Consider the following 27,877-nt stretch of genomic DNA (forward strand, 5'->3'; position numbering starts at 1 on the left):
TGAGGAGGACGCTAAAAGGCTGCAGAGTGACTTGGACAGGTTAGGTGAGTGGGCAAATGCATGGCAGATGCAGTATAATGTGGATAAATGTGAGGTTATCTACTTTGATGGCAAAAACACGAAGGCAGAATATTATCTGAATGGCGGCAGATTAGGAAAAGGGGAGGTGCAACGAGACCTGGGTGTCATGATACATCAGTCATTGAAAGTTGGCATGCAGGTACAGCAGGCGGTGAAGAAGGCAAATGGTATGTTGGTCTTCATAGCTAGGGGTTTTGAGTATAGGAGCAGGGAGGTCTTACTGCAGTTGTACAAGGCCTTGGTGAGGCCTCACCTGGAATATTGTGTTCAGTTTTGGTCTCCTAATCTGAGGAAGGACGTTCTTGCTATTGAGGGAGTGCAGCGAACATTCACCAGACTGATTCCCGGGATGGCAGGACTGACATATGAGGAGAGACTGGATCAAGTGGGCCTGTATTCACTGGAGTTTCGAAGGATGAGAGGGGATCTCATAGAAACTTATAAGATTCTGACGGGACTGGACAGGTTAGATGCAGAAAGAATGTTCCCGATGTTGGGGAAGTCCAGATCCAGGGGTCACAGTCTAAGGATAAGGGGTAGGCCATTTAGGACTGAGATGAGAAACTTCTTCACTCAGAGCGTTGTGAACCTGTGGAATTCCCTGCCGCAGAGAGTTGTTGAGGCCAGTTCGTTAGATATATTCAAGAGGGAGTTAGATGTGGCCCATACGGCTAAAGGGATCAAGGAGTATGGAGAGAAAGCAGGAAAGGGGTACTGAAGGAATGATCAGCCATGATCATATTGAATGGTGGTGCAGGCTCGAAGGCCGAATGGCCTACTCCTGCACCTATTTTCTATGTTTCAGCCAATTAAGTACTTGGAATGTAGTCACTGTTGTAATGTGGGAAACGTGGCAGCCAATTTGTGCACAGCAAGCTCCCACACACAGGAATGTGATAATGACCCAGATAATGTGATTTTATCATGTTGATTGAGGGATAAATATTGGCAATTTCTTTCTTTATGTAGAAGACAGACATGTCTTCAGCTATATATATAACTTAAAACAAACTGCTTTCTCCTACTAGAGTGCACATTTACACGCCCTTGGCACTTTGCAGTGCAGTTTCCTGCCCTGCCCGCTGTGGGCTGCACTGGCAGAGTGTGTGAGAGAGTGAAGGACACACTTGCTGTTGCAGTGGCACTGAGCCTGCTGCCCTCCCACAGTCTGCAGCTTGCAGCAGGGAAGTGACGACAGGCTGGGCTAGGGCAGAGCCCGAGCAGTAAACACACGCCGGCCTTCCCGGCTCCAGCCCAAGGACAAGGGGGCAAGCTGCGGGAGCGAGTTTGCGGACCCTTCCCTTCCCTTGCGCTGCGAGGATGAGCCAGCGGGCGCTGGCGGCCAGGTGGCCGGGGGGGCTCGGCCGGGACCTGCTGTGGGGCCGGGGAGAGCGGCTGGCGAACGGACCGCTGGCCCGGTGGCACTCGGTGTGCGGGGCAAGGTGGCGGCGCCGTATCGCCGCAACAGCGGGGCAAAGGCAGGCGGCCGCTCCCTACACGGGCAGCAGCGCCGGGGGCATGAAGAGTTACCTGTGGGCACTGTACAACCAGACCAAGAGAGTCAGCCAAGGTGAGAACATCTGAGCTTCAATTATCAATTTCAACAATCCATACTGACTGGGCTCTCTCAGTCGCTCTAGTTAACATTCACCTGAAAGGTGAGAAAATGCCCTCCTGACCATCCCTGATTATAATCGCTCCACCATCGGTGGCCGTGCCTTTAGCTGCCTGGGCTCCAAGCTCTGGAACTCCCTCCCTAAACCTCTCCACCTCTCTTTCCTCCTTAAAACCAACCTCTGACCAAGGGTTAGGCCATCTGCCCTAATTTCTTCTTATGTGGCTCGGTGTCAAATGTATCTGCTTTGTTTTATAACATTGCTGTGAAGCCGTTAAAGGCGCTATATATAAGTTGTTGAGAGCCAGGCTGTGTGATTAAAAACCCATTGAAGATCCTAGAATCTTACCGCACAGGAGGAGGCCATTCGGCCCCCTGTGCCTGTGACAGCCCCTTTCAGAGAAAGACAGACCTGCATTTCTGTAGCTTCTCAGGACCCCCACCCCCGAAGCGCTTTACAGCTAATAATTATCGAAGTGCGGTCACGGTGTGTCATGTGGGGAAGGTAGCAGCCAATTAGCGCACAGCAACATCTCACAAACCGTAACGTTGATGATGAGCAGATTAATCTGTTTTTCGTGATGTTGGTTGAGGGATAAACCAGGACACCGGGGATAACCCCCCTGCTCTTCTTCAAAAAAGTGTCTTGGGATTGCTTACATCCACCTGAGAGAACAAACGGGGCCTCGGCTTAATGTCTCATCTGAAAGATGGAACCTCCGACAGTGTGGGGCTCCCTCAGCACTGCACTGGGAGTGTCAGCCTGGATTTCTGTGCTCAAGTCTCTGGAGTGGGACTTGAACCCACAACCTGCTGACTCAGAGGCAAGTGTGCTGCCCACTGAGCCACAGCTGCAACAGGAGCTCTCCAATCAGTCCCTCTCTCTCCCCCACCCCCCACTTTCCCCACATCCCTGCAGTTTTCTCCCCTTCAAGTATTTATCCAATTTCCTTTTGAATGTTACTGTTGAATCTGCTTCCGCCGCCCTTTCAGGCAGTCCATCCAGATCATCATAACTCCAATAGATCGCCCTCTAACCTCAAAGCGTTATGAGTGTGAGTGGCATCAAACGTCTACAAAAGATGGTTACCGTCTTTTGAGCTGTAATAGATTATAAACAGAAAATGCTGGAAATACTCAGCAGGTCAGGCAGCATCTGTGGAGCGAGAAACAGCTGACCTTTTGTCAGAACTATTCGAACAGAATAGAGTTGGTCTTCCAGCTAGGAGACCATATGACAGTCTATTTATAGAGAGGATGTCAACAGGAAATTTGAGATGCCTAACGGTTGGAACTGCTGATCCCAGATCAGGTTTCCCATCAGGCAGTATATCTCTTTCAAGGCTTTGCCTGTATATTTTTTTTCCAGTGAGAAGAGTATGGAGTTCTATTTTAAATCTGGGGTCAACAGATTAGCACCAGGCAAACAAACCCTGTGGATTAAAATGAAGCCATTGAAATCTTTTGCTGCAGGGTTGGCAGACACGATTTGGACTGGTGCATGTTCTGATTTCACAATCTGTACTGTGCTGAATGCTGGCTTTGGGGTTAGCCTAAGCCTCCTACTCATTCAGGCGAGTATTCAACAGTACGCTTGGCATAAGGGACCAGAGAGAGGTGTGCAATTTAATAAAAGAAATCTATGTTCAATACATAGAGCGCAGAAACAGGCCATCGGCCCCATGGTCCGTGCCGGGGTTTATGCAACACACCAGCTTCCTCCCACCCCATGCCATCGCACCCATCACCATAACCTATTCCTTTCTCCCTCCTGTGTTTATCCAGCTTCCCCTTAAATGCATCAATACAACTTTTGATTTTCCTTTTTTCTGGGCCCTCTGTTACTCTATGCTAAAAGTATATCGAGGAACAGGAGCCTGCTCCACCTCCAATCAGATCACGGCTGATCTGCATTTAGTTGCCATTTGTTAGAATGTATAGTCTGATGAAATGAGTATTTGTGTACGGTATACCTGAGGAATTCTATCTAACTACACTTACATCCTTACTTTCACAGACCTGCTGATCTTTCCAGAAAGATCCAGTTTTCTTAATCCAGATGCAATATTTGCCAACAATGAAGTCTGCCTCTCGGACATCGAGATTTATGGCTTTGACTACGACTACACACTAGCCTTTTACTCCAGCAACCTGCATACTCTGATCTTCAATGCTGCACGGGAAATCCTCATTGAGCAGCATAAAGTGAGTACCTATTTCTTGGGCAATTTTTTTTTAACATGTAATTGAAACCAGTTAGCCGTGGCTCAGTGGGTCGCACTCTCACCTCTGAGTCAGAAGGTCTTGGGTTCAAGCCCCATCCCAGAGATTTCAGCATAAAATCTAGGCTGACACTCCCAGTGCAGTGCTAAGGGAGTGCCGCACTGTCGGAGGGGCAGTGCTGAGGGAGTTCCGCACTGTCGGAGGTGCCGTCTTTCGGATGAGACGTTAAACCGAGGCCCTCTCTGCTCTCTCAGGTGGGCATGAAAGATCCCATGGCACAGTTTCGAAGAAGAGCAGGGGAGTTATCCCCGCTGTGCTGGCCAATATTTATCCCTCAGTCAACATCTAAAACAGATGATCTGGCCATATATTTCACTGCTGTTTTTGGGAGCTTGCTGTGCGTAAATTGGCTGCATTACAACAGTGACTACACTTCAAAAGTACTTCATTGGTTGTAATGAGCATTGAGACGCCTTGCATCTGTGAAAGGTGCTATAAAATTGCAAGTCTTTTTTTTATAAGTATCTCCGGTGTATCACCAAACTGTAGACTAAATGTCTGGTGCAGAGCTTAATTGTTTGTATAGGTTCCTCACATGAGTTTTGTCCTATTACTGTAGCTTGGGACTGACATGACAGTGTAGTGTAGTTCAGCCTGGATCCAGCCAGAGCCTGCTCTGACACCAGGGCACAGCAGAGTGAGACGTTGTGGAGATCAGGCTGGGCCTTGACCCTGGCTTCACACTACACAGGGGCACCGGGTGCTTCATTCTCGCCTGAAAAATGGGTGTCTGGCAGGTAAAAATCAGAGTGTGGCAGGGGATGGTGGCAGGGGATGGTGGGGCAGTCCCATGAACACCCAGGGCAAGCCCGCTACAAAGTCTAACGGGCCTGTAAATGGGCGAGTGGCAGGTTGTCTGTTTTGAGCGGAAGGTTGCTAATGTGTTCAATTCAGGGCCCCGCGCTAGTTGTAGGACTTTTTTTTAGCAATTATCTGGTCCAAATGGGCGGAGCAGCGACTGGTCCTGACAGGAACCCCGATGTTGGCTGCCCAACAAATTGCTTGGGGAGGATTTTTGGGGACCCAAGGAGGGCAGAAGCTCACTGAGGTTGGATCACCCCCTCCCCCCTATCACTCAAGGTCCGACTGGATCTCCCCCCTCTCCAAATTGCTCAAGGTCCGACCTGGATCTCCCTCCCCCCCCCCCCCCCCCATCGCTCAAAGTCCGACCTGGATCTCCCTCCCCACCCCTCCCCCACCAAGGCCTGACCTGCCAGCTGGCTCGGGAGATAAGTCGGTCGAGCTCCCGTTTCCCCAGAGCGGGTGAGCGGCAGCAAGGCCCCCGTTTGGCTACATTGAGGGGAGGCGAGAATCTGAAAATGGTCCAGGGCTCTGTCGGGCTTTTGAAGAAACTCCCTTTTATTCTTTTGGGTAATCAAAGGTGAGATCAACAAAGGCTTTAAACTTTTGAGACAATTGGGTTTGTTAATGCTAAAATAGAATACGTTTTACAGTTGGAGATTCACAAACCATCATTAGAAGTACAACTCTGAGCTCAGACTGGTCAATTGCTGTGCTTCAGGAGACTGAGAGGTTAACAGTTCATCCTGCGTGATGTTTTTCTGGTCTGCCTTTGTGGTCCTCGTGGACTGTGTCTCCTTCCCTCCTTCGCTTCAGAGTGGCTGCTCGCATGCCATTCCTGCCGACCAAAACCAGCTTCTCAGCAACTTTCCTCTCGCTTTCCCGTTTGTGAGTGAAACAGTGCCTGGTGATCGATGGTTGGTTTCTATCTTTCAATTCCTCCACGGCGCCGGCTCGGGGAGTGCGGTGTGGCTTCTCAGCTAACCACACGTCCAGTCTGGGGGAAATCAAACGCTCTCCAACCACCCCATGTACCCTGGCCGTGTCTCAGTGGGCAGCTCTCTCGCCTCAGTGTCAGCAGGTCGTGGGTTCAAGTCCCACTCCAGGGACTTGAACACAAAATCTAGGCTGACACTCCCAGTGCAGTACTGAGGGAGTGCTGCACTGTCAGAAGGGCAGTACTGAGGGAGTGCTGCACTGTCGGAGGTGCCGTCTTTCGGATGAGACGTTAAACCGAGGCCCTGTCTGCTCTCTCAGGTGGATGTAAAAGATCCCATGGCACTATTTTGAAGAAGAGCAGGGGAGTTATCCTCGGTGTCCTGGGGCCAATATTTATCCCTCAATCAACATCACTAAAACAGATTATCTGGTCATTATCACATTGCTGTGTGTGGGAGTTTGCTGTGCGCAAATTGGCTGCTGCATTTCCTACATTACAACAGTGACTTCACTTCAAAAAGTACTTCATTGGCTGTAAAGCGCTTAGAGATGTCCAGTGGTCGTGAAAGGCGCTATATAAATGCAAGTCTGTCTTTCGTTAGATGGTTGGATGGGCATTTAAAATGCAGTAACCTGCAGGGTTATGGACCTAGAGCTGGTAATTGGGATTAGACTGGATGACCTTTTGTTGGACGGTGCAGATATAATGTTAAGTACTGCAGGGAATCGAATACGGCCAGGGTGATCTCCTGGACTAGTGTCGATCGCCTGGATGGGTCGGAGAGGAATTTTCCCAGATTTTTTTCTCCCTAAATTGGCCTGGGTTTTTATCTGGTTTTAGCCTCTCCCAGGAGATCACATGACTCCGGTTGGGATGGAGTGTAGAATGTTTCAGTATAAGGGGTGTCGCAGTTGTGTGAGGCGGACTGGTTGGGCTGGGTGCTCTTTGCCTTTCCATTATTGTTCAGAGGTTTATATGTAACCTTCAGGGCTGCTGACCGAGGGCCGTGCGGCTCTTTGTTGGCCGGCGCGGACACGCTGGGCCGCAATGGCCTCCTGCGCTGTAAATTTCTATGTTTCTCTGTTTGCTAAGGAAGGCAGACGTAACCATGGCATGTAGAATTCATGTCGAACCAGCCTCAGAATTATGGGCTCGTGGGAATAAAAACGGATATCTGTTTGTGAAACCTCGATTGGCACAACTCCCCAAGGCGTCAAGCTGACCACAAGGTTCTCATTGTCCCCGGAGCATGTTCCACCATCACCCCCGGTGATGGATGCATTGTCGAATTGCTCCACCGACCACGCGCATGCCGTTCGCAGCGTTTAACGTGCATCGTATTTCCGAGTAGACTCGATATTTGTTCTCTGCCCCGCCACCCGCTGTGATATCTTCCCTCCCCTTCTAGTTTTATATTCGTGTCCCAGTGCCTGGCGGAGTTAAGCGAACTCTTGTTGGGCTTGAAGCGTTAATGGGTGCCTGTCACCATTAGAAATAAAAATATCATGCAAAGCTGTCTTGTATGTCATCTTTGCACTTCTAGTAAATGAAAGAAAGACTTGCATTTATATAGCGCCTTTCACGACCACCAGATGTGTCAAAGGGCTTTACAGCCAATGAAGTACTTTTGGAGTGTAGTCCCTGTTGTAATGTGGGTCAAGGAGCTAGAAATGTTGAACCAGCCTATAATAGATTTATTTAAACATGTTTTCCTGTGAGGCGGGGTGGGGTGCAGTTAATCAGTTAGTTTCGATTTCAGTAAAGAATTTTTTCCTCTTCTCCATTTGGTGCCAGTTCTCGCTCCTCCCTCGGAGACATTCACTGCTCACTGGGTCATGGTGCCCACCCCTTTTTGAGGCCGTTACTGCTCTGTTATTGCCGATTTGGTCAGGTGAACATCAACCCCAGTGTGTGTCCACCAATCCACACAGCGACTGTTGGCTGGCTCAATCTGTCAGGGGCTGACGACAACCAAGGAAGCAGTTGTACAGGAAGCATTTGTATGAGCAGCACGCCGAACACTAGGCAGCCCACACGTCAGTGCTCAGGCAGGCTGTATACTCAAACTGCCAGTCAGGACTTGAAACTCTCATCGTCCAGACTGGGCCCAGCCTCTGGCCTCCAAGCTGGCCCTGATCTTTGAACCTTGGGTACGCCCCAAGACTGACCTCATCTTTTCCCTCCAGGCTGACCTCAAATCTCTGACTTCAGGGAGACACGGGACTATAATCTCGCTCCATTGTGTGAAGGAATGTTTCCTAACGGATGATACCAGAACTGCGGGGTTATAAGAACATAAGAAATAGGAACAGGAATCGGCCATACGGCCCCTCGAACCTGCTCCACCATTCAATAAGATCATGGCTGATCCGATCATGGACTCAGCTCCACTTCCCTGCCCACTTCCATAACCACAGCAGGAAAGGATGAACGGGCTGGGTCTCTTTTCTCTTGAACAGGAAGGCTGAGGGGTGACCTAATAGAGGTCTTTAAAATGATGAAAGGTTTTGATAGAGTGGATACAGAGAGAATGTTTCCACTTGTGGGGAAGAGCATAACTAGAGGCCATCAATATAAGATAGTCACCCAGAAATCCAATGGGGAATTCAGGAGAAACTTCTTTACCCAGAGAGCGGTGAGAATGTGGAACTTGCTGCCACAGGGAGGGGTTGAGGCGAATAGTATCGATATATTTAAGGGGAGGCTGGACAAGTATATGGGGGAGAAGGGAATAGAGGGTTATGCTGATAGATTTAGATGGGGAAAGACGGGAGGAGGCTCGAGTGGAGCATAAACGCCGGCATGGACTGGTTGGGCCGAGTGGCCTGTTTCTGTGCCGTATATCCCGTGTAATCCGATATAACAGCATCCCTGAACGACCGAGCTCTAATTTTAAGGTTACCAGTAACCTTTTTATTACATTAGTTCTGCTCAGGGAAGGATAATACGACTGCCTAGAAAGGCAGTTTACATTAATACTAAACACATGTTAATACTGAATATCTACAGTCATAGCCAGTCCAGGTCAAGGAATACAGAGCAGAGCGATGCATTTGTATAAAGGCAGCCCCAGCTTGTCTATTGTGGAATGCACTGCTTTAACAGAATGTGTCTGTTTTCTGCCCTTAGTACCCAGAGGGTCTGAGGAACTACGAATACAATCCCAACTTTGTGATACGCGGGCTTCATTATGACGTACAAAAGGTTTGTGCTTTTGTCTGTTTGGTTGTATCTGTGTTTCATTTCTTCCTCTTCTGCCGCTCGACACATCCCCCGCTCTCATAAAAACATCAGAAATAGGAGCCGGAGTCGGCCATTCGGCCCCTCGAGCCTGCTCCGCCATTCAATAAGATCACGGCTGATCTTCGACCTCAACTCCACTTTCCCGCCGAGCCCCATATCCCTCGATTCCCCGAGAGTCCAAAAATGTAGCGATCTCAGCCTTGAATATACTCAATGACTGAGCCTCCACAGCCCTCTGGGGCAGACAATTCCAAAGATTCACCTCCCTCTGAGTGAAGAAGTTTCTCCTCATCTCAGTCCTAAATGGCCGACCCCTTATCCTGAGACTGTGCCCCCTGGTTCTAGACGCCCCAGCCCGGGGGAAACATCCTCCCTGCATCTACTCTGTCAATCCCCCTCAGAATCTTAAATGTTTCAATCAAATCACCTCTCATTCTTCTAAACTCCAGAGAGTATAGGCCCAGTCTACTCAATCTCTCCTCATAGGACAACCCTCTCACCCCCAGGTATCAGTCTGGTGAACCTTCGATGCACCACCTCTCTGATAAGGAGATCATAACAGTGCACAGTACTCCAGGTGTGGTCTCACCAAAGCCCTGTAGAATCGCAGTAAGACTTCGTTGCTCTTGTACTCCAGCTGCTTGCAATAAAGGCCAACATGCCAGTTGCCTTCCTAATTGCTTGCTGTACCCGAATCTGGCTGTCTTTCCTGTTCAAGGACACCTAAATCTCACTGAACACCAACATTTAACCCCAATGTTCCCACTTATTTTATTTGGGTGCATGGCCCCCCTTTAAGGCCGGCTGCGCGATCACACTTACCCTTTGTGTGAAGCAGTGCTTCGTGACGTGATCACCTCAAACATCCTGGCTCTAATTCCAAGGTTACATACCTTTGTTGCGGACTCCTCACCAGTGGAAATAATTTCTCTCGATCTACCCTATCAACTCCATTAATCGTCTTAAACACCTCAATTAGATCACCATATCTTCCATATTCAAGTATGACAGTCCCACACTGATAAACATGCAGCTCTTCAAAATGTCAAAAACTCAAGGAACTAAAAATGTAAAGCGAGTTCCATCATTGGATAAGAAAACACTTGGTTTCTGGGATTCTCGCCCATAATTTCTAACCTGAATTCCTGAAAACAGGGCTCTGGACACACAAGTTCCAACTGACAGAAAATCACTCCGACTTCACTACCTTTAACCCCTGCACATTGCAGGCAAGTATTTTATTTTCTTGCACTTCATAACAACATAAGAATTAGGAGCAGGAGTCGGCCATTCGGCCCCTTGAGCCTGCTCCGCCATTCAATAAGATCACGGCTAATCTTTTACCTCAACTCCACTTTCCCGCCCGATCCCCATATCCCTCGATTTCCCGAGAGTCCAAAAATCTATCATTCTCAGCCTTTAATATATACTCAACGATTGATTATCGATGACCCTCTGAGGTAGAGAATTCCAAAGATTCACCACCCTCTGAGTGAAGAAATTTCTCCTCATCTCAGTCCTAAATGGCCGACCCCTTATCCTGAGACTGTGCCCCCCAGTTCTAGAATAAGAATATTTGAATGTATGTTAAAGTGTTTGGTATTAATCAAAACTGTTCTGCTAATTGCTTGTATAGCTTAGAGTGACATTGTGGTTCTTTCAATCTTTGCCTCAGGGGATTGTGATGAAAATCGATGCCTTTCACTACATTCAGTTAGGAACTATATACAGGTATTACTTTTATAGAATTGTTTTCTCGCTCTCTCTCTCTCGCGCTCGCTCGCTCGCTCTCTCGCGCTCGCTCTCTCTCGCTCGCTCTCTCGCGCTCACTCTCACTCTCTCGCTGATCTAATATTGGTTAAGGTAGGTGGATCTTGTCCTTGTGACCTTTTCCATTAATCTCCCTGTACTGAGTTTCGTGACCAGAGAATTAATAGTTACCCCCAATTGCAATAATCTGATTTCTGGATGAAATGTAATCTCACACTAGACTACCATACTTTGGAACACTAGTATTAAATCAGGCTCTGCTTTACAGACTGCAGAACAACTAAATCTGTTGATTTTTCTGGGCTAATTACATTCTGGCCAGCGGCAATCGCCATGATGTTGATGGTGGGAGACTCTTGGCGATGGTGAGACTGTTAATGTTGGTGGAGGGGCCTGGGCCTTTTCTTGGGGAAGATTGAAGCCTAGCGCTCAGGGAACTAATGTTAGCTGTCACTTGACAGCCCAAACTTGGCTGTTGTTCAAGGACTGTTGTAAGCTGATTTAGGTGATTTTGCTCTATGTTAGTCAAATGAACATTAACAATACCAGGATATCCATTCATTAAGTGAGGTAGTTGCAAAGCTGTTTAACTCATTCAGTCTTCGCTAAGCTGACTCTTGCCTCCGAGTCAGAATTCCACGGGATATACGGCCGAGAAACTGTCCATTCGGCCCAACCAGTCCATGCCGGCGTTTATGCTCCACTCGAGCCTCCTCCCGTCTTTCCCCATCTAAATCTATCAGCATAACCCTCTATTCCCTTCTCCCCCGTATACTTGTTCAGCCTCCCCTTAAATGCATCGATACTATTCGCCTCAACCCCTCCCTGTGGTAGCGAGTTCCACAAACATAAGAACATAAGAACATAAGAATTAGGAACAGGAGTAGGCCATCGAGCCCCTCGAGCCTGCTCCGCCATTCAACAAGATCACGGCTGATCTGGCCGTGGACTCAGCTCCACTTACCCGCCCACTCCCCATAACCCTTAATTCCCTTATTGGTTAAAAATCTATCTATCTGTGACTTGAATACATTCAATGAGCTAGCCTCAACTGCTTCCTTGGGCAGAGAATTCCACAGATTCACAACCCTCTGGGAGAAGAAATTCCTTCTCAACTCGGTTTTAAATTGGCACCCCAGTATTTTGAGGCTGTGCCCCCTAGTTCTAGTCTCCCCGACCAGTGAAAACAACCTCTCTGCCTCTATCCCTTTCATTATTTTAAATGTTTCTATAAGCTCACCCCTCATCCTTCTGAACTCCGAGTAAAGACCCAGTCTACTCAATCTATCATCATAAGGTAACCCCCTCATCTCCGGAATCAACCAAGTGAATTGTCTCTGTACCCCCTCCAAAGCTAGTATATCCTTCCTTAAGTAAGGTGACCAAAACTGCACGCAGTACTCCAGGTGCGGCCTCACCAATACCCTATACAGTTGCAGAAGGACCTCCCTGCTTTTGTACTCCATCCCTCTCGCAATGAAGGCCAACATTCCATTCGCCTTCCTGATTACCTGCTGCACCTGCAAACTAACTTTTTGGGATTCATGCACAAGGACCCCCAGGTCCCTCTGCACCGCAGCATGTTGTAATTTCTCCCCATTCAAATAGTATTCCCTTTTTTTGTTTCTTTTCCCAAGGTGGATGACCTCACATTTTCCGACATTGTATTCCATCTGCCAAACCTTAGCCCATTCCCTTAACCTATCTAAATCTCGTTGCAGCCTCTCTGTGTCCTCTACACAACCCGCTTTCCCACTAATCTTTGTGTCATCTGCAAATTTTGTTACACTACACTCTGTCCCCTCTTCCAGGTCATCTATGTACATTGTAAACAGTTGTGGTCCCAGCACCGATCCCTGTGGCACACCACTAACCACCGATTTCCAACCCGAAAAGGACCCATTTATCCCGACTCTCTGCTTTCTGTTCGCCAGCCAATTCTCTATCCAGGCTAATACATTTCCACTGACCCCGCGTACCTTTATCTTCTGCAGTAACCTTTTGTGTGGCACCTTATCGAATGCCTTTTGGAAATCTAAATACACCACATCCATCGGTACACCTCTATCCACCATGCTCGTTATATCCTCAAAGAATTCCAGTAAATTAGTTAAACATGATTTCCCCTTCATAAATCCATGCTGCGTCTGCTTGATTGCACGATTCCTATCTAGATGTCCCGCTACTTCTTCCTTAATGATAGTTTCAAGCATTTTCCCCACTACAGATGTTAAACTAACCGGCCTATAGTTATCTGCCTTTTGTCTGCCCCCTTTTTTAAACAGAGGCGTTACATTAGCTGCTTTCCAATCCGCTGGTACCTCCCCAGAGTCCAGAGAATTTTGGTAGATTATAACGAATGCATCTGTTATAACTTCCGCCATCTCTTTTAATACCCTGGGATGCATTTCATCAGGACCAGGGGACTTGTCTACCTTGAGTCCCATTAGCCTGTCCAGCACTACCCCCCTAGTGATAGTGATTGTCTCAAGGTCCTCCCTTCCCACATTCCTGTGACCAGCAATTTCTGGCATGGCTTCTGTGTCTTCCACTGTGAAGACCGAAGCAAAATAATTGTTTAAGGTCTCAGCCATTTCCACATTTCCCATTATTAAATCCCCCTTCTCATCTTGTAAGGGACCAACATTTACTTTAGTCACTCTTTTCCGTTTTATATATCTGTAAAAGCTTTTACTATCCGTTTTTATGTTTTGCGCAAGTTTACCTTCGAAATCTATCTTTCCTTTCTTTATTGCTTTCTTAGTCATTCTTTGCTGTGGTTTAAAATTTTCCCAATCTTCTATTTTCCCACTAACCTTGGCCACCTTATACGCATTGGTTTTTAATTTGATACTCTCCTTAATTTCCCTGGTTATCCACGGCTGGTTATCCCTTCTCTTACCGCCCTTCTTTTTCATTGGAATATATTTTTGTTGAGCACTATGAAAGAGCTCCTTAAAAGTCCTCCACTGTTCCTCAATTGTGCCACCGTTTAGTCTGTATTTCCAGTCTACTTTAGCCAACTCTGCCCTCATCCCACTGTAGTCCTCTTTGTTTAAGCATAGTACACTCGTTTGAGACACTACTTCCTCACCCTCAATCTGTATTACAAATTCAACCATACTGTGATCACTCATTCCGAGAGGATCTTTTACTAGGAGATCGTTTATTTTTCCTGTCTCATTACACAGGACCAGATCTAAGATAGCTTGCTCCCTTGTAGGTTCTGTAACATACTGTTCTCAGAAACAATCCCGTATGCATTCTATGAATTCCTCCTCCAGGCTACCCTGTGCGATTTGATTTGACCAATCGATATGTAGGTTAAAATCCCCCATGATTACTGCCGTTCCTTTTTCACATGCCTCCATTATTTCCTTGATTATTGCCCGCCCCACCGTGAAGTTATTATTTGGGGGCCTATAAACTACGCCCACCAGTGACTTTTTCCCCTTACTATCTCTAATCTCCACCCACAATGATTCAACATTTTGTTCATTAGAGCCAATATCGTCTCTCACAACTGCCTTGATATCATCCTTTATTAACAGAGCTACCCCACCTCCTTTCCCTTCTTGTCTATCTTTCCGAATCGTCAGATACCCCAGTCTTGGCCACCCTGCAACCACATTTCTGTAATGGCCACCAAATCATACTCATTTGTAATGATTTGTGCCGTCAACTCATTTACTTTCTTTCGAATGCTGCGTGCGTTTAGGTAGAGTGTTTTAATACTAGTTTTTAATCCATGATTTTTAGTTTTGACCCCTCCTGCAGCCCCTTTATATTCATGGCCCTTTTTGTTTTTTGTCTTGGGTTTCTCTGCCCTCCACTTTTACTCATCTCCTTTCTGTCTTTTGCTTTTGTCTCCTTTTTGTTTCCCTCTGTCTCCCTGCATTGGTTCCCATCCCCCTGCCATATTAGTTTAACTCCTCCCCAACAGCACGAGCAAACACTCCCCCTCGGACATTGGTTCGAGAGACTTGGGCCCAAAATTGAGGCCGAAGCTTCCAATCACTAATGGGAGGTAGCGCCTTCAGATCCGACATTAAACCAAGGCCCTGACTGCCCTCCCAGGTGGACATTAAAGACCCCCCACCATACCATTCGAAGAAGAGAAAGGGAGTTCTCCTATTGTCCTAGCCAGCATTTATCCCTCAAACAATACAGATTATCTGGACATTTATCTCATTGCTGTGTGTGGGAGCTTGCTGTGCGCAGAATGGTTGCCGCATTTCCGACATTACAACACTTCAAAAGTACTTAATTGGCTGTATAAACTAACCCTTTAAACAAGCTTTTGGTCATCTGCCTTAATTTCTTCTTTTGTGGCTTCACTATTGTGAAGTGCCTTTAACGTTTTACTACATTAAAGGTGTTATATAAAAACAAAAAGTTACTATTAATATATAAATGCAATTTCCTTCTCTTTTTTTTTTCCTTTTCTTCTTTTCATAATACAGGCACCTCTCGATTATCCGTACACGGATCCAACGGGAAACGTTGTAACGGGATTTAAAATTCTGTTGCGAACAAGTGAAAAGACAGCCCCAAATAATTTGGAAAAATCACTTTCCAAACACTGTGCTCATTTGTATTTGTTTATTCTTTCTCTCTCACTCTCTCTCTCTCACTCTCTCTCTCTCACACTCTCTCTCTCACACTCTCTCTCTCACACTCTTTCTCTCACACTCGCACATTCTCTCTTTCACACATTGTCTCACACACTCTCTCTCTCTCTCTCACTCACTATGGTCTTTATCACGCTCCTCTGCCCTTGCTTTGCTGGTGTGTGTGTGTGCGTGCGTGCTGCAGCCGCTGTCTCTCGCAGCTGCCGCTGACGTTGGGAATTATCTGGATGGAAAGTGTTAATAACAATATTTACTATTATTTGTTATGCAGTTAGAATGCGCCCCATTTTAACCTGCAGGTACAATATTGATCTCGTGTGCCAATTTTGTGAAATGACACTTTGTGTTGAAAGGGGAGTTTAGACATGAACAGTTGATGCTGTAGATACAGTGATTTTGGGATTAGTTTTCTTAAAATAACTCAGTAAGTGTAAACCAAGTGAACATTACGTCTACTGATGCACAAAATACACTCGGATAGATCTTTGTCTCCGCCACCCGATCGGTAATCTGGCCAAGCGGAAGGTCTGCCCGTTACTGAACCCACCCGTTTTCATTCCATTGGTTTCGGAGGTGTGCTCTTCAAAGAGAAGAACATTCACCCAGGCAGTGAAGATGAAAATCACGCTGCAATTAGTGTCAGAATCGTCATAAATCTCCCCGCGGCCCAGTGCCAGCCGGGCTCAGTGGGCAGCACACTTGCCTCTGGGCCAGAAGGTTGTGGGTTTAAGTCCCACTCCAGGGACTTGAGCACAAAAATCTAGGCTGACACTCCCAGAGCAGTGCTGAGGGAGTGCTGCACTGTCGGAGGTGCTGTCTTTCGGATGAGACGTTAAACTGAGATCCCGTCTGCTCTCTCAGGTGGATGTAAAAGATCCCATGGCACTATTTCGCAGAGCAGGGGAATTATCTCCAGTGTCCTGGGGCCAATATTTATCTCTTAATCAACATAACAAACAGATTATTTGGTCTTTATCACGCTGCTGTTTATGGGAGCTTGCTGTGCGCATATTGGCTGTTGTATTTCTTGCATTCCAACAGTGACCACACGTAAAAAAAAAAGTACTTAATTGGCTTTAAAGCGCTTTCGGAGGTCCAATGGTCATGAAAGGCGCTATATAAATGCAAGTCATTTATTCATTCATTCTTGCACTTACTCAGGCTAAAATGAAAACTAATAATGCTTCTTTCTCAAGCTTACTTGTAAAATACCGATTTTGAGCAAATTGTAAAGTTTTATGTAAGGAAGGGGCAGATTTCCCCCTGCACCTGCCTGGGCGCTGAGCCGACCACAGGCCCGATATACCTCCCGGTGACTTCAGCGGGATGAAACGCGGGCGGCTTCTACGCAGGAGGGCGATCCGCTCTGCTCCGCCAGCTTATCACCCAGGTGGGCGACGACGGAAATCTAATGCCTGCTCCCCACCCTAGCCTCCGCCCCACCCCCACTCCCAGCTCAAGCCCCCCGCTCCCACCCTCACCCCTCCGCTCCCGCCCCCCCTGCCCCCCAGCCCCCCCCACCCCCTAGTCCTCCACCCCACAGCCCCTCCCCAGCGCCCACCCCCTAGTCCATTGGCAGACAAAGACCCCGAACTAATGCTGAGATCTTTCACTGTTAATCACAGGGGGCTAAGCCCAGTTCCAGATGAACAAGTCATCGAAATGTACGAAGGGACACACGTGCCTTTGGAGCAGATGAGTGACTTTTATGGCAAGGTAAATGCATTGAAATATCTTGCTGCGGGTGCGTTTTATACACTGAGACAAGGCTGATTATAAAGAGCTGTCTGAACACTAAACCAATCGTAGAATGATACAGTGCAGGAGGAGGCCATTCGGCCCATCGAACATGGGCCGGTTTACATTTTTTTTTAAATGTTGCACTCCTGCACCAGTTTTGATGGTCAGAAAATCACGGACCACATTCCTGTTATTTTCCGATGTGTTCCTGCTGGGAGAGGCTCCGCTCACTGGGAAGCTGCAGGCAGAAGGTTCACCTTTGTAATATTTTCCTACCCTGTGGAGTCTGCCCTTTCTGGATTCTCTCTCAGTGACGGCCTGACTCCTGTTAGCGCCCGGAGAGGCGGCAATGGCGGCGGGGCTGGTCTCCGGGCGGGCGGCCAGCGCCCTGCCGGGAGATTAGTTGCTGGTTTTGCGGGGTCCACAGCACTGCCCGGGAGCACCGAGCCGGCGTGGAACACCGCCGGTTTCAACAGCGACCGAGTTTGTATTGACACCGACGCTCTAGCGCCCCCTAGTGGGAATACCTGGAAAACCAGGCATCGGCAGTGAGTGAAGTATTAATGAATGAGCTCGGTTTAATTGTTTTGTTCATTTTTATCTTTGCCATTTATCCTAATGTGGGGTGGGCAAGTATTGGGAATGTCTTTTGTGTGTTTTGTGCCAATCTTCTTTTCTTCAAGCAAGCCTCTCGCAGTGCAGCCCGAGGCCGGCTCTTTAGCTCAGGATTTTCCCCGGCCGAGCCCCCCCGAGAGAGGGGTGTAACCCCGCCCCCCCGAGAGAGGGGTGTAACCCCTCCCCCCCCCCGAGAGAGGTGTGTAACCCCTCCCCCCCGAGAGAGGTGTGTAACCCCTCCCCCCCCCCGAGAGAGGTGTGTAACCCCTCCCCCCCGAGAGAGGTGTGTAACCCCTCCCCCCCGAGAGAGGTGTGTAACCCCTCCCCCCCCGAGAGAGCTGTGTAACCCCCCCCCCCCCCCGAGAGAGGTGTGTAACCCCTCCCCCCCGAGAGAGGTGTGTAACCCCTCCCCCCCGAGAGAGGTGTGTAACCCCTCCCCCCCGAGAGAGGTGTGTAACCCCTCCCCCCCGAGAGAGGTGTGTAACCCCTCCCCCCCGAGAGAGGTGTGTAACCCCTCCCCCCCGAGAGAGGTGTGTAACCCCTCCCCCCCGAGAGAGGTGTGTAACCCCTCCCCCCCGAGAGAGGTGTGTAACCCCTCCCCCCCGAGAGAGGTGTGTAACCCCTCCCCCCCCCCGAGAGAGGTGTGTAACCCCTCCCCCCCGAGAGAGGTGTGTAACCCCTCCCCCCCGAGAGAGGTGTGTAACCCCTCCCCCCCGAGAGAGGTGTGTAACCCCTCCCCCCCGAGAGAGGTGTGTAACCCCTCCCCCCCGAGAGAGGTGTGTAACCCCTCCCCCCCCGAGAGAGGTGTGTAACCCCTCCCCCCCCGAGAGAGGTGTGTAACCCCTCCCCCCGAGAGAGGTGTGTAACCCCTCCCCCCCGAGAGAGGTGTGTAACCCCTTCCCCCCGAGAGAGGTGTGTAACCCCTCCCCCCCGAGAGAGGTGTGTAACCCCTCCCCCCCGAGAGAGGTGTGTAACCCCTCCCCCCCGAGAGAGGTGTGTAACCCCTCCCCCCCCGAGAGAGGTGTGTAACCCCTCCCCCCGAGAGCGGTGTGTAACCCCTCCCCCCCCGAGAGAGGTGTGTAACCCCTTCCCCCCGAGAGAGGTGTGTAACCCCTCCCCCCCGAGAGAGGTGTGTAACCCCTCCCCCCCCGAGAGAGGTGTGTAACCCCTCCCCCCCCGAGAGAGGTGTGTAACCCCTCCCCCCCCGAGAGAGGTGTGTAACCCCTCCCCCCCGAGAGAGGTGTGTAACCCCCTCCTCCCGAGAGAGGTGTGTAACCCCCTCCCCCCGAGAGAGGTGTGTAACCCCTCCCCCCCCCCGAGAGAGGTGTGTAACCCCTCCCCCCCCCGAGAGAGGTGTGTAACCCCTCCCCCCCGAGAGAGGTGTGTAACCCCTCCCCCCCGAGAGAGGTGTGTAACCCCTCCCCCTCCCCCGAGAGCGGTGTGTAACCCCTCCCCCCCGAGAGAGGTGTGTAACGCCTCCCCCCCCCCGAGAGAGGTGTGTAATCCCCCCCCCCCGAGAGAGGTGTGTAACCCCTCCCCCCCCGAGAGAGGTGTGTAACCCCTCCCCCTCCCCCCGAGAGAGGTGTGTAACCCCTCCCCCCCCCGAGAGAGGTGTGTAACCCCTCCCCCCCCCGAGAGAGGTGTGTAACCCCTCCCCCCCCGAGAGAGGTGTGTAACCCCTCCCCCCCGAGAGAGGTGTGTAACCCGTCCCTCCCGAGAGAGGTGTGTAACCCCTCCCCCCCGAGAGAGGTGTGTAACCCCTCCCCTCGCCCTGAGAGAGGACCTCCCTTAGTGACCCACCCCACACTCGTAGCCCAGCCGGTTAATTTTGTGGCTGAGGACTTGAGCCATTTCCCGGCACAAACTTTACCGCCCCCAATAACCAGAACCAGAAACCCAGCCAACAATATCGGTTCGATCTGTTGCTGACGGAGCACTAAGTCGTCGCCTTTCTGACGATCGACCGAGACCCTGCACACTCCTCTCCGTGGCTTTAGATTAACGGTCACGATTCTGTTACTGAGGGAGAGCAGGACGTTTCCTGGCAGTCGTGCCTCCCCTGACCAGTACCACCAAAGGCACAGATTGACTGGTTATTCATCTCGTCGCTGTTTGTGGCACCTTACTGTGCACAAAATGGCTTCTGCATTTGCCTACGTAACAGGAGTGGTTACACTTCAAAAATTATGAATTGAATGTGAAGCACTTTGGAACATTTGAGATGTAATAAGGCAGTGTATATTTCTTTAGAATCATACAAGCACAGAAGGAGTCCATTCGGCCCATCGTGTCTGTGCCGGCTCTGTGACAGAGCGACTCCTCCCCCCACCCCCGCTGCTCTTTCCGTGCAGCCCTGCAAATTTTTATTTTTCATAATATTTATGCAATTCCCTTTAGAAAGTTACTATTGATCCTGCTCCCACCGCCCTTTCAGGCAGCGCGTTCCCGATCACAACAACTCGCTGGGTACAAAATGTCGTCTCCTCTCCCCTTGGCTTATTTTATCAATGACCTTAAATCTGTATCCCCTGGTTACCGATCCTTCTGCCACTGGAAACATTTTCTCATTGTTTACTCGATCAAAATCCTTCACAATTTTGAACTCTATTAAATCTCACCTTAACCTTCTCTGTTCTTAGGAGAACTCAAGCCATGGCCTAACAGTTGACATAACGGTTCAGTATAACTTCCTGGCTCGATTTAGAAAGCCCAGAATCCTGTCTCCTTTTTTAACGGCCTTAGCAACTTATCCTGTCACCTTCAACGATTGCTGTCTGTACACCCTCCGCATTCTTCCTTCCAAAATACTTCACTTCACACTCCTCTGTATTAAATTTCATCTGCCATGTGCCTGCCCATATCAGCGCTCCTCCTGTAGCCTGTTGCTGTCCTCCTTGTTATTTACTATATTTCCCAGTTTTGCATAATTTGCAAACGTTGAAATGTTGCCCCAAGAGTTCAGCTAATCGATTGAGTATTTGTACTGAATGTATCGTCTCGCTATACTTTGTGATTTTACATTTGGGCAAAATTCCAAATGTGCCCTTGCTGCCAAATAGAATTTACAGTTCTTTTTTGTGAACATTTTTTTAATCTGTTTTGAAAAGATGTGCTATTTTATGCCGCCAAATGTATTTTTTTGAATAACTTTGCTTTGATTTGTTTAATCAGAGTTCACACGGCTTTACAATGAAGCAATTCATGGACATATTCTCATTGCCAGAACTGACTCTGCTCTCCTGTGTCAATGACTATTTTATCAGGCAGAACATTGACTTCGAGCCAGTTTACCTTTACAAGGATGTTAAGGTAAGACACAAGGCATTTGTTGCCAATGTGATGTCCTTGCTCATTTTCCAAACACATCTTTAATGCTTTGATTCGGTTGACAGTTAAACGATTAAAATGGCTGATAGTTCAGTGAACTGGGAGTGCACCTTGCAGGTTAAACGTCGTGAGTTCAATTTGTGGTGGGACTGCTTTTGGACTTTGCTCAGTTGAGATTGCAGAATGGAGTGCTGGTCAATAACTAATTCTGAGGGGCCTGGATAGAGTGGATAGGCAGGACCTATTTCCCTTAGCAGAGGGGTCAACAACCAGGGGGCATAGATTTAAAGTAATTGGTAGAAGGATTAGAGGGGAGTTGAGGAGAAATGTTTTCATCAAACAGGAATTTAGGGACGTGTGCAATAAGAGTACAGCAGTTATCATGGGTGACTTTAATCTACATATTGATTGGGCTAACCAAACTGGTAGCAATACTGTGGAGGAGCATTTCCTGGAATGTATAAGGGATGGTTTTCTGGACCAATATGTCAAGGAACTAACTAGAGAGCAGGCCATCCTAGACTGGGTCTTGTGAAATGAGAGAGGATTTATTAGCAATCTGGTCGTGCGGGGCCCCTTGGAGAAGAGTGACCATAATATGATAGAATTCTTTAATAAGATGGAGAGTGACAGAGTTAATTCAGAGACTAGGGTCCTGAACTTAAAGAAACAAAACTTCGATGGTATGAGACATGAATTGACTAGGATAGACTGGAGAATGATACATAAAGGGTCGACGGTGGATAGGCAATGGAAACATTTAAATATCACATGGATGAACGACAACAATTGTATATCCCTGTCTGGCGTAAGAATAAAAAAGGGAAGGTGGCTCAACCGTGGCTAACAAGGGAAATTAGGGAAAGTGTTAAATTCAAGGAAGAGGTTTATAAATTGGCCAGAAAAAGCAGCAAATCTGAGGACTGGGAGACATTGAGAATTCAGCAGAGGAGGACAAAGGGTTTAACTAGGAGGGGGAAATAGAGTATGAGAGTAAGCTTGCAGGGAACATAAAAACTGACTGCAAAAGCTTTTATAGATATGTGAAGAGAAAAAGATTAGTGAAGACTAATGTAGGTCCTTTGCAGTCAGAATCAGGTGAATTCATAATGGGGAACAAGGAAATGGCAGACAAATTGAACATATACTTTGGTTCTGTCTTCACTAAGGAAGACATGAATGACCTCCCGAAAATACTAGGGGACTGAGGGTCTAGCGAGAAGGGGGAACTGAGGGAAATCCTTATTAGTCAGGAAATGGAGTTAGGAAAATTGAAGGGACTGAAGGCCGATAAATATCCAGGGCCTGATAGGCTGCATCCCAGAGTACTTAAGGAAGTGGCCCTAGAAATAGTAGATGCATTGGTGGTCATTTTCCAACATTCCATGGACTCTGGATCAGTTCCTATGGATTGGAGGGTAGCGAATGTAACCCCACTTTTTAAAAAAGGAGGGAGAGAAAAAACGGGGAATTTTCGACCGGTTAGCCTGACATCAGTTGTGGGGAAAATGTTGGAATCAATTATTAAAGATGAAATAGCAGTGCATTTGGAAAGCAGTGACAGGATCGGTCCAAGTTAGCATGGATTTATGAAAGGGAAATCATGCTTGACAAATCTTCTAGAATTTTTTGAGGATGTAACTAGTAGAGAGGACAAGGGAGAACCAGTGGATGTGGTGTATTTGGACTTTCAAAAGGCTTTTGACAAGGTCCCACTCAAGAGATTAATGTGCAAAATTAAAGCACATGGTATTGGGGGTAATGTATTGACGTGAATAGAGAACTGGTTGGCAGACAGGAAGCAAAGAGTGGGAATAAAGAATGGCAGGCAGTGACTAGTGGGGTGCCACAGGGTTCAGTGCTGGGACCCCAGCTATTTACAATATACATTAATGATTTAGATGAAGGAATTGAGTGTAATATCTGCAAGTTTGCAGATGACACTAAGCTGGGTGGCAGTGTGAGCTGTGAGGGGGATGCTGAGAGGCTGCAGGGTGACTTGGACAGGTTAGGTGAGTGGGCAAATGCATGGCAGATGCAGTATAATGTGGATAAGTGTGAGGTTATCCACTTTGGTGGCAAAAACAGGAAGGCAGATTATTATCTGAATGGTGACAGATTAGTAAAAGGGGAGGTGCAACGAGACCTGGGTGTCATGGTACATCAGTCATTGAAAGTTGGCATGCAGGTACAGCAGGCGATGAAGAAGGCAAATGGTATGTTGGCCTTCATAGCTAGGAGATTTGAGTATAGGAGCAGGGAGGTCTTACTGCAGTTGTACAGGGCCTTGGTGAGACCTCACCTGGAATATTGTGTTCAGTTTTGGTCTCCTAATCTGAGGAAGGACATTCTTGCTATTGAGGGAGTGCAGCGAAGGTTCACCAGACTGATTCCCGGGATGGCAGGACTGACATATGAGGAAAGACTGGATCGACTGGGCTTATATTCACTGGAATTTAGAAGAATGAGAGGAGATTTCATAGAAGCACATAAAATTCTGACAGGATTGGACAGGTTAGATGCAGGAAGAATGTTCCCGATGTTGGGGAAGTCCAGAACCAGGGGTCACAGTCTAAGGATAAGGGGTAAGCCATTTAGGACCGAGATGAGGAGAAACTTCTTCACTCAGAGAATTGTGAACCTGTGGAATTCTCTACCACAGAAAGTTGTTGAGATCAGTTCGTTAGATATATTCAAAAGGGAGTTAGATGTGGCCTTTACGGCTAAAGGGATCAAGGGGTATGGAGAGAAAGCAGGAGTGGGGTACTGAAGTTGCATGATCAGCCATGATCATATTGAATGGTGGTGCAGGCTCGAAGGGCCGAATGGCCTACTCCTGCACCTATTTTCTATGTTTCTATGTTTCACCCAGAGGGTGGTGGTGGTCTGGAACTCACTCCCTGAAAAGGTGGTGGATTCCTTTATAAAGTACCACATTTATAAAGTACCTGGATGTGCACTTGAAGTGCCGTAACCTACAGGGCTATGGACCAAGAGCTGGAAAGTGGGATTAGGCTGGGTAGCTCTTTGTCGGCCGGCACGGACACAATGGGCCGAAATGGCCTCCTTCCGTGCTGTAAATTTCTATGACTCTATGATTTAATTTTGAGACAGATAGGGATTACTGACGAGTCCAATCTTGGAATTTAATACATTTGTATTTAATAGGGAATGTGATGAAGATTCACATGCTTCTCAATTTATTATTGGCAGGAGGTAATCCGAGATGTCCATGTGAAAGGAATATTGTATAGAGCAGTTGAACAAGACGTTGGTATGTATGTAATCAGTTGTGTTGCTCAACACGTGATAGGATTTTCATGGTAATATTTTAGTTCCATCCATCAGGAACTACCCAGGTCGTAACTCCCAGCAGCTGTTACCATTTAAGCCCTGTACCCAGAGGGCAGTCGTGATGGACTCAGCCTCTCGCGCATCCCTGATTTTAATCGCTCCACCATTAGCGGCTGAGCCTTCAGCAGTCTAGACCCTAGGCCCTGTAACTCCCTCCCTAAACCTCTTTATCTCTCTTTCCTCTTTTAAGACGCTCCTTAAAACCTACCTCTTTGACCCAGCTTTTGGTCACCTGTCCTAATCTCTCCTTATGTGGCTTGGTGTCAAGTACCTTGGGATGTTTTATAACATTAAAGGCTTCCCCTTCACTCCAATGTTCAGACTATTACAATGCATTAGTTGGAAAATTGTGGGCAGTCGAATGTCTGATTTCTGCTACCGTCTAGCAAGGCTCATCGATAACAGCTCGCTCCCTCCTGCTACTTTCCCTCAGACAACCACCTGAATGTTTGACTAATATTTAAAGTAACATTCAAAGAAGAGCTTCCCATGGGTGAGTTATCTGATCTATACCACTGCAGTTTAGTGAGTCAATATACATCAAGGTTTAGACAGCCCAATATATTTCCACTTGGGACCCTTGGAATTAAAAGAAGATTCCTATCCAATTTATATGGCTGGATTTAAAGAAAAGAAAGGCTTGCATTTATATAGCGCCTTTCACAACCCCAGACATCTCAAAGCGCTTTACAGCCAATGAAGTACTTTTTGGAGTGTAGTCACTGTTGTAATGTAAGAAACGCAGCAGCCAATTTACACACAGCAAGCTCCCACACACAGCGATGTGATAATGACCAGATAATCTGTTTTAGTGATGTTGATTGAGGGATAAATATTGGCCCCAGGACACCGGGGATAACTCCCCGGCTCTTCTTCGAAATAGTGCCCTGGGATCTTTTACATCCACCTGAGAGAACAGACAGGGCCTCGGTTTAACGTCTCATCTGAAAGACGGCACCTCCGACAATGCAGCACTCCCTCAGCACTGCACTGGAGTGTCAGCTTGGATTTTTTGTGCTTGGCTTGAGTACCATTGTATTGTAACAGAGTGCAAGCACACCTGTTGCATGGTCTGTAGCTGAATGTACTGAATGTACAGTTGCTGAATGTACTGTGCACATTGAAATGTTGTGGTATGCAAAGATCTTGCTAACTGTGATGCCTTTCTTTTCAAATCAGAAAAATACATTTCTCATGAGGAGAAAACAGGTGCTGTGCTGGGAAGGCTGATTGACAGTGGCAAGAAGCTATTCCTCATCACAAACAGCCCTTTCAGCTTTGTGTAAGTAGCTTTCCTGAATTAATTACTGTGTGAAAACGCTGATCTGCAAATAGGGAAATATTTCACTTGTAACATGAACTTGTAATTTGAAATATGTAAATATGTCTCACCCTCCCTTTCCTTCAACCACTGTCTGTCCCACCTGTGACAGAGACTGTAATTCCCGTATTGGACTGTTCAGTCACCTGAGAAATCACTTTTAGAGTGGAAGCAAGTCTTCCTCGATTCCGAGGGACTGCTGATGATGATGATGTAACTTGAGCAAAACTTTTTTCAGAGAATCATAGAAAGTTTACGGCACAGAAGGAGGTCATTCAGCCCATCGTATCCGTGCCGGCCGTAAAAGAGCTATCCAGTCTAATCCCACTTTCCAGCTCTCGGTCCGTACTCCTGCAGGTTACAACACTTCAGGTTCACATCCAGGTACTTTTTAAATGTGGTGAAGGTTTCTGCCTCTACCACCTTTTCAGGCCGTGAGTTCCAGACCCCCACCACCCTCTGGGTGAAGACATTTCCCCTCAAATCCCCTCTAAACCTCCCCCCAATTACTTTAAATCTATGCCCCCTGGTTATAGAATCACACAACTGTTACAAACAGGAGGAGGCCATTCGCCTGTGCCGGCTCTCTGCAAGAGCACCTCAGCCAGTCCCACTCCCCCGCCCTTTTCCTGTAGCCCTGCAAATGGCTTTTCTTCACGTACTTATCCAACTCCCTTTTGAAAACCACGATTGCGTCTGCCTTCACAACCCTTTCAAGCAGTGCATTCCAGATCCTAACCACTCGCTGCGTAAAACATTTTTCCTCGTGTCGCCTTTGGTTCTTTTGCCAATCGCCTTAAATCTGTGTCCTCTGGTTATTGACCTCTCTGCTAAGGGAAATGGATCCTTCCAATCCACTCTGTCTAGGACCCTCATAACTTTTACACACTGGGATCCTGTATGTCCACCTGAGAGAGCAGATGGGGCTTTGGTTAAACATCTCATCTGTTCTCATGTTTTGAGACATTTGCACTGGCAGTAATTAAACTGTAACGCAGTATATTGTTGATGCATTTACTATGCTTGTGTCTCCTTTGTGTTAGTGATAAAGGAATGCAGTACATTGTTGGCAAAGACTGGCGTGACCTATTTGACATCATCATTGTACAGGCAGACAAGCCAGCATTCTTCAATGACAAGCGGCGGTAAGTGCGATGGGAATGTACAGGAACAGGTCCGTTACATGTTTTTTGGGTCGGGGGAGTGGATGGTGGTGAGTGAACAAGGCTCTTCAGTAAAGTTCAAAAACTTGTGTTGAAAGTTCTTTTATTTTTCTATAGACCGTTCAGGAGAGCAAATCAGATCGATAAACTGCTCTGGGACAAAATCAGCAAATTGGAGAAAGGGCAGATCTACAAACAGGTAAATCCCTTTATTCTATCCGTTTCTTAAACCGTTACTCTTTATCTGCGCCAAACTCTTCAGTTCTGTGTTGGAGGATCAAACCTTGCATAAGGTGGAGCATCCGATTCCTCGATATAATGTCATCAGATCAATTCGAATCATGTCTTAATGTTGGTTTTGTAGTTGGCAAAAATGGACGTGGAATCATTTAAATTTACAGCACAGGAGCCCATTCGGCCCATCGTGTCCACACCGGCCGACCAAGAGCTAGCCAGCCTAATCCCACTTTCCAGCTCTCCGTCCATAGCCCTGTAGGGTTTCTGCCTCTACCACCCTTTCAGGCAGTGAGTTCCAGACCCCACCACCACTGACCTGTCTGATTATTTTGTTTTGATGTCACGAGTAATTGCAACATCTGTCAGAACTGACAACAAAGCCGCTTCATTTCAGTGTCAAAATAAAACAGTTCGCTGCTGAACTTCTGCTGAGTATTGACAATGCACACGCTGCTACAATCCGCAGTGTGGTACTATAGCAGAGTGGCCATTTTACTGGACTAGTAATCCAGAGACCCGAGTTCAAATCCCACCATCAGAGGGGGAATTTAAATTCAATTAAATAAACCTGGAATAAAAAGCCAGTATCAGTAATGGTGACCATGGAACTACCAGATTGGCATAAAGACCCATCAGGGTCACTAATGCCCTTCAGGGAAGGAAATCTGCCGCCCTTACCCAGTCTGGCCGATATGTGACTCCAGACCCACAGCATTTCGGGCTCTTAACGGCACTCTGAAATGGCCCAGCGAGACA

The 27,877-nt window shown here is 47.7% G+C and overlaps 1 protein-coding gene across 1 annotated transcript in view; it reads left to right on the top strand.

The window, feature by feature from the left end:
• Positions 1–1,178: 1,178 nt before the first annotated feature.
• Positions 1,179–27,877, top strand: part of nt5dc3 (5'-nucleotidase domain containing 3) — a 32,800-nt gene continuing 6,101 nt past the window's right edge. The window contains exons 1-10 of the mRNA XM_070900057.1: positions 1,179–1,651; positions 3,714–3,901; positions 8,850–8,924; positions 10,639–10,694; positions 16,990–17,080; positions 20,891–21,028; positions 24,260–24,320; positions 25,580–25,682; positions 26,765–26,866; positions 27,002–27,083. Of these exons, the coding sequence (XP_070756158.1) occupies positions 1,402–1,651; positions 3,714–3,901; positions 8,850–8,924; positions 10,639–10,694; positions 16,990–17,080; positions 20,891–21,028; positions 24,260–24,320; positions 25,580–25,682; positions 26,765–26,866; positions 27,002–27,083 (1,146 nt within the window). The 5' untranslated portion in view covers positions 1,179–1,401. The remainder of the gene's footprint in view (positions 1,652–3,713; positions 3,902–8,849; positions 8,925–10,638; positions 10,695–16,989; positions 17,081–20,890; positions 21,029–24,259; positions 24,321–25,579; positions 25,683–26,764; positions 26,867–27,001; positions 27,084–27,877) is intronic.

Source organism: Pristiophorus japonicus, chromosome 15 (assembly GCF_044704955.1).
Source record: "Pristiophorus japonicus isolate sPriJap1 chromosome 15, sPriJap1.hap1, whole genome shotgun sequence".
NCBI classification, from domain to species: Eukaryota; Metazoa; Chordata; class Chondrichthyes; family Pristiophoridae; genus Pristiophorus; species Pristiophorus japonicus.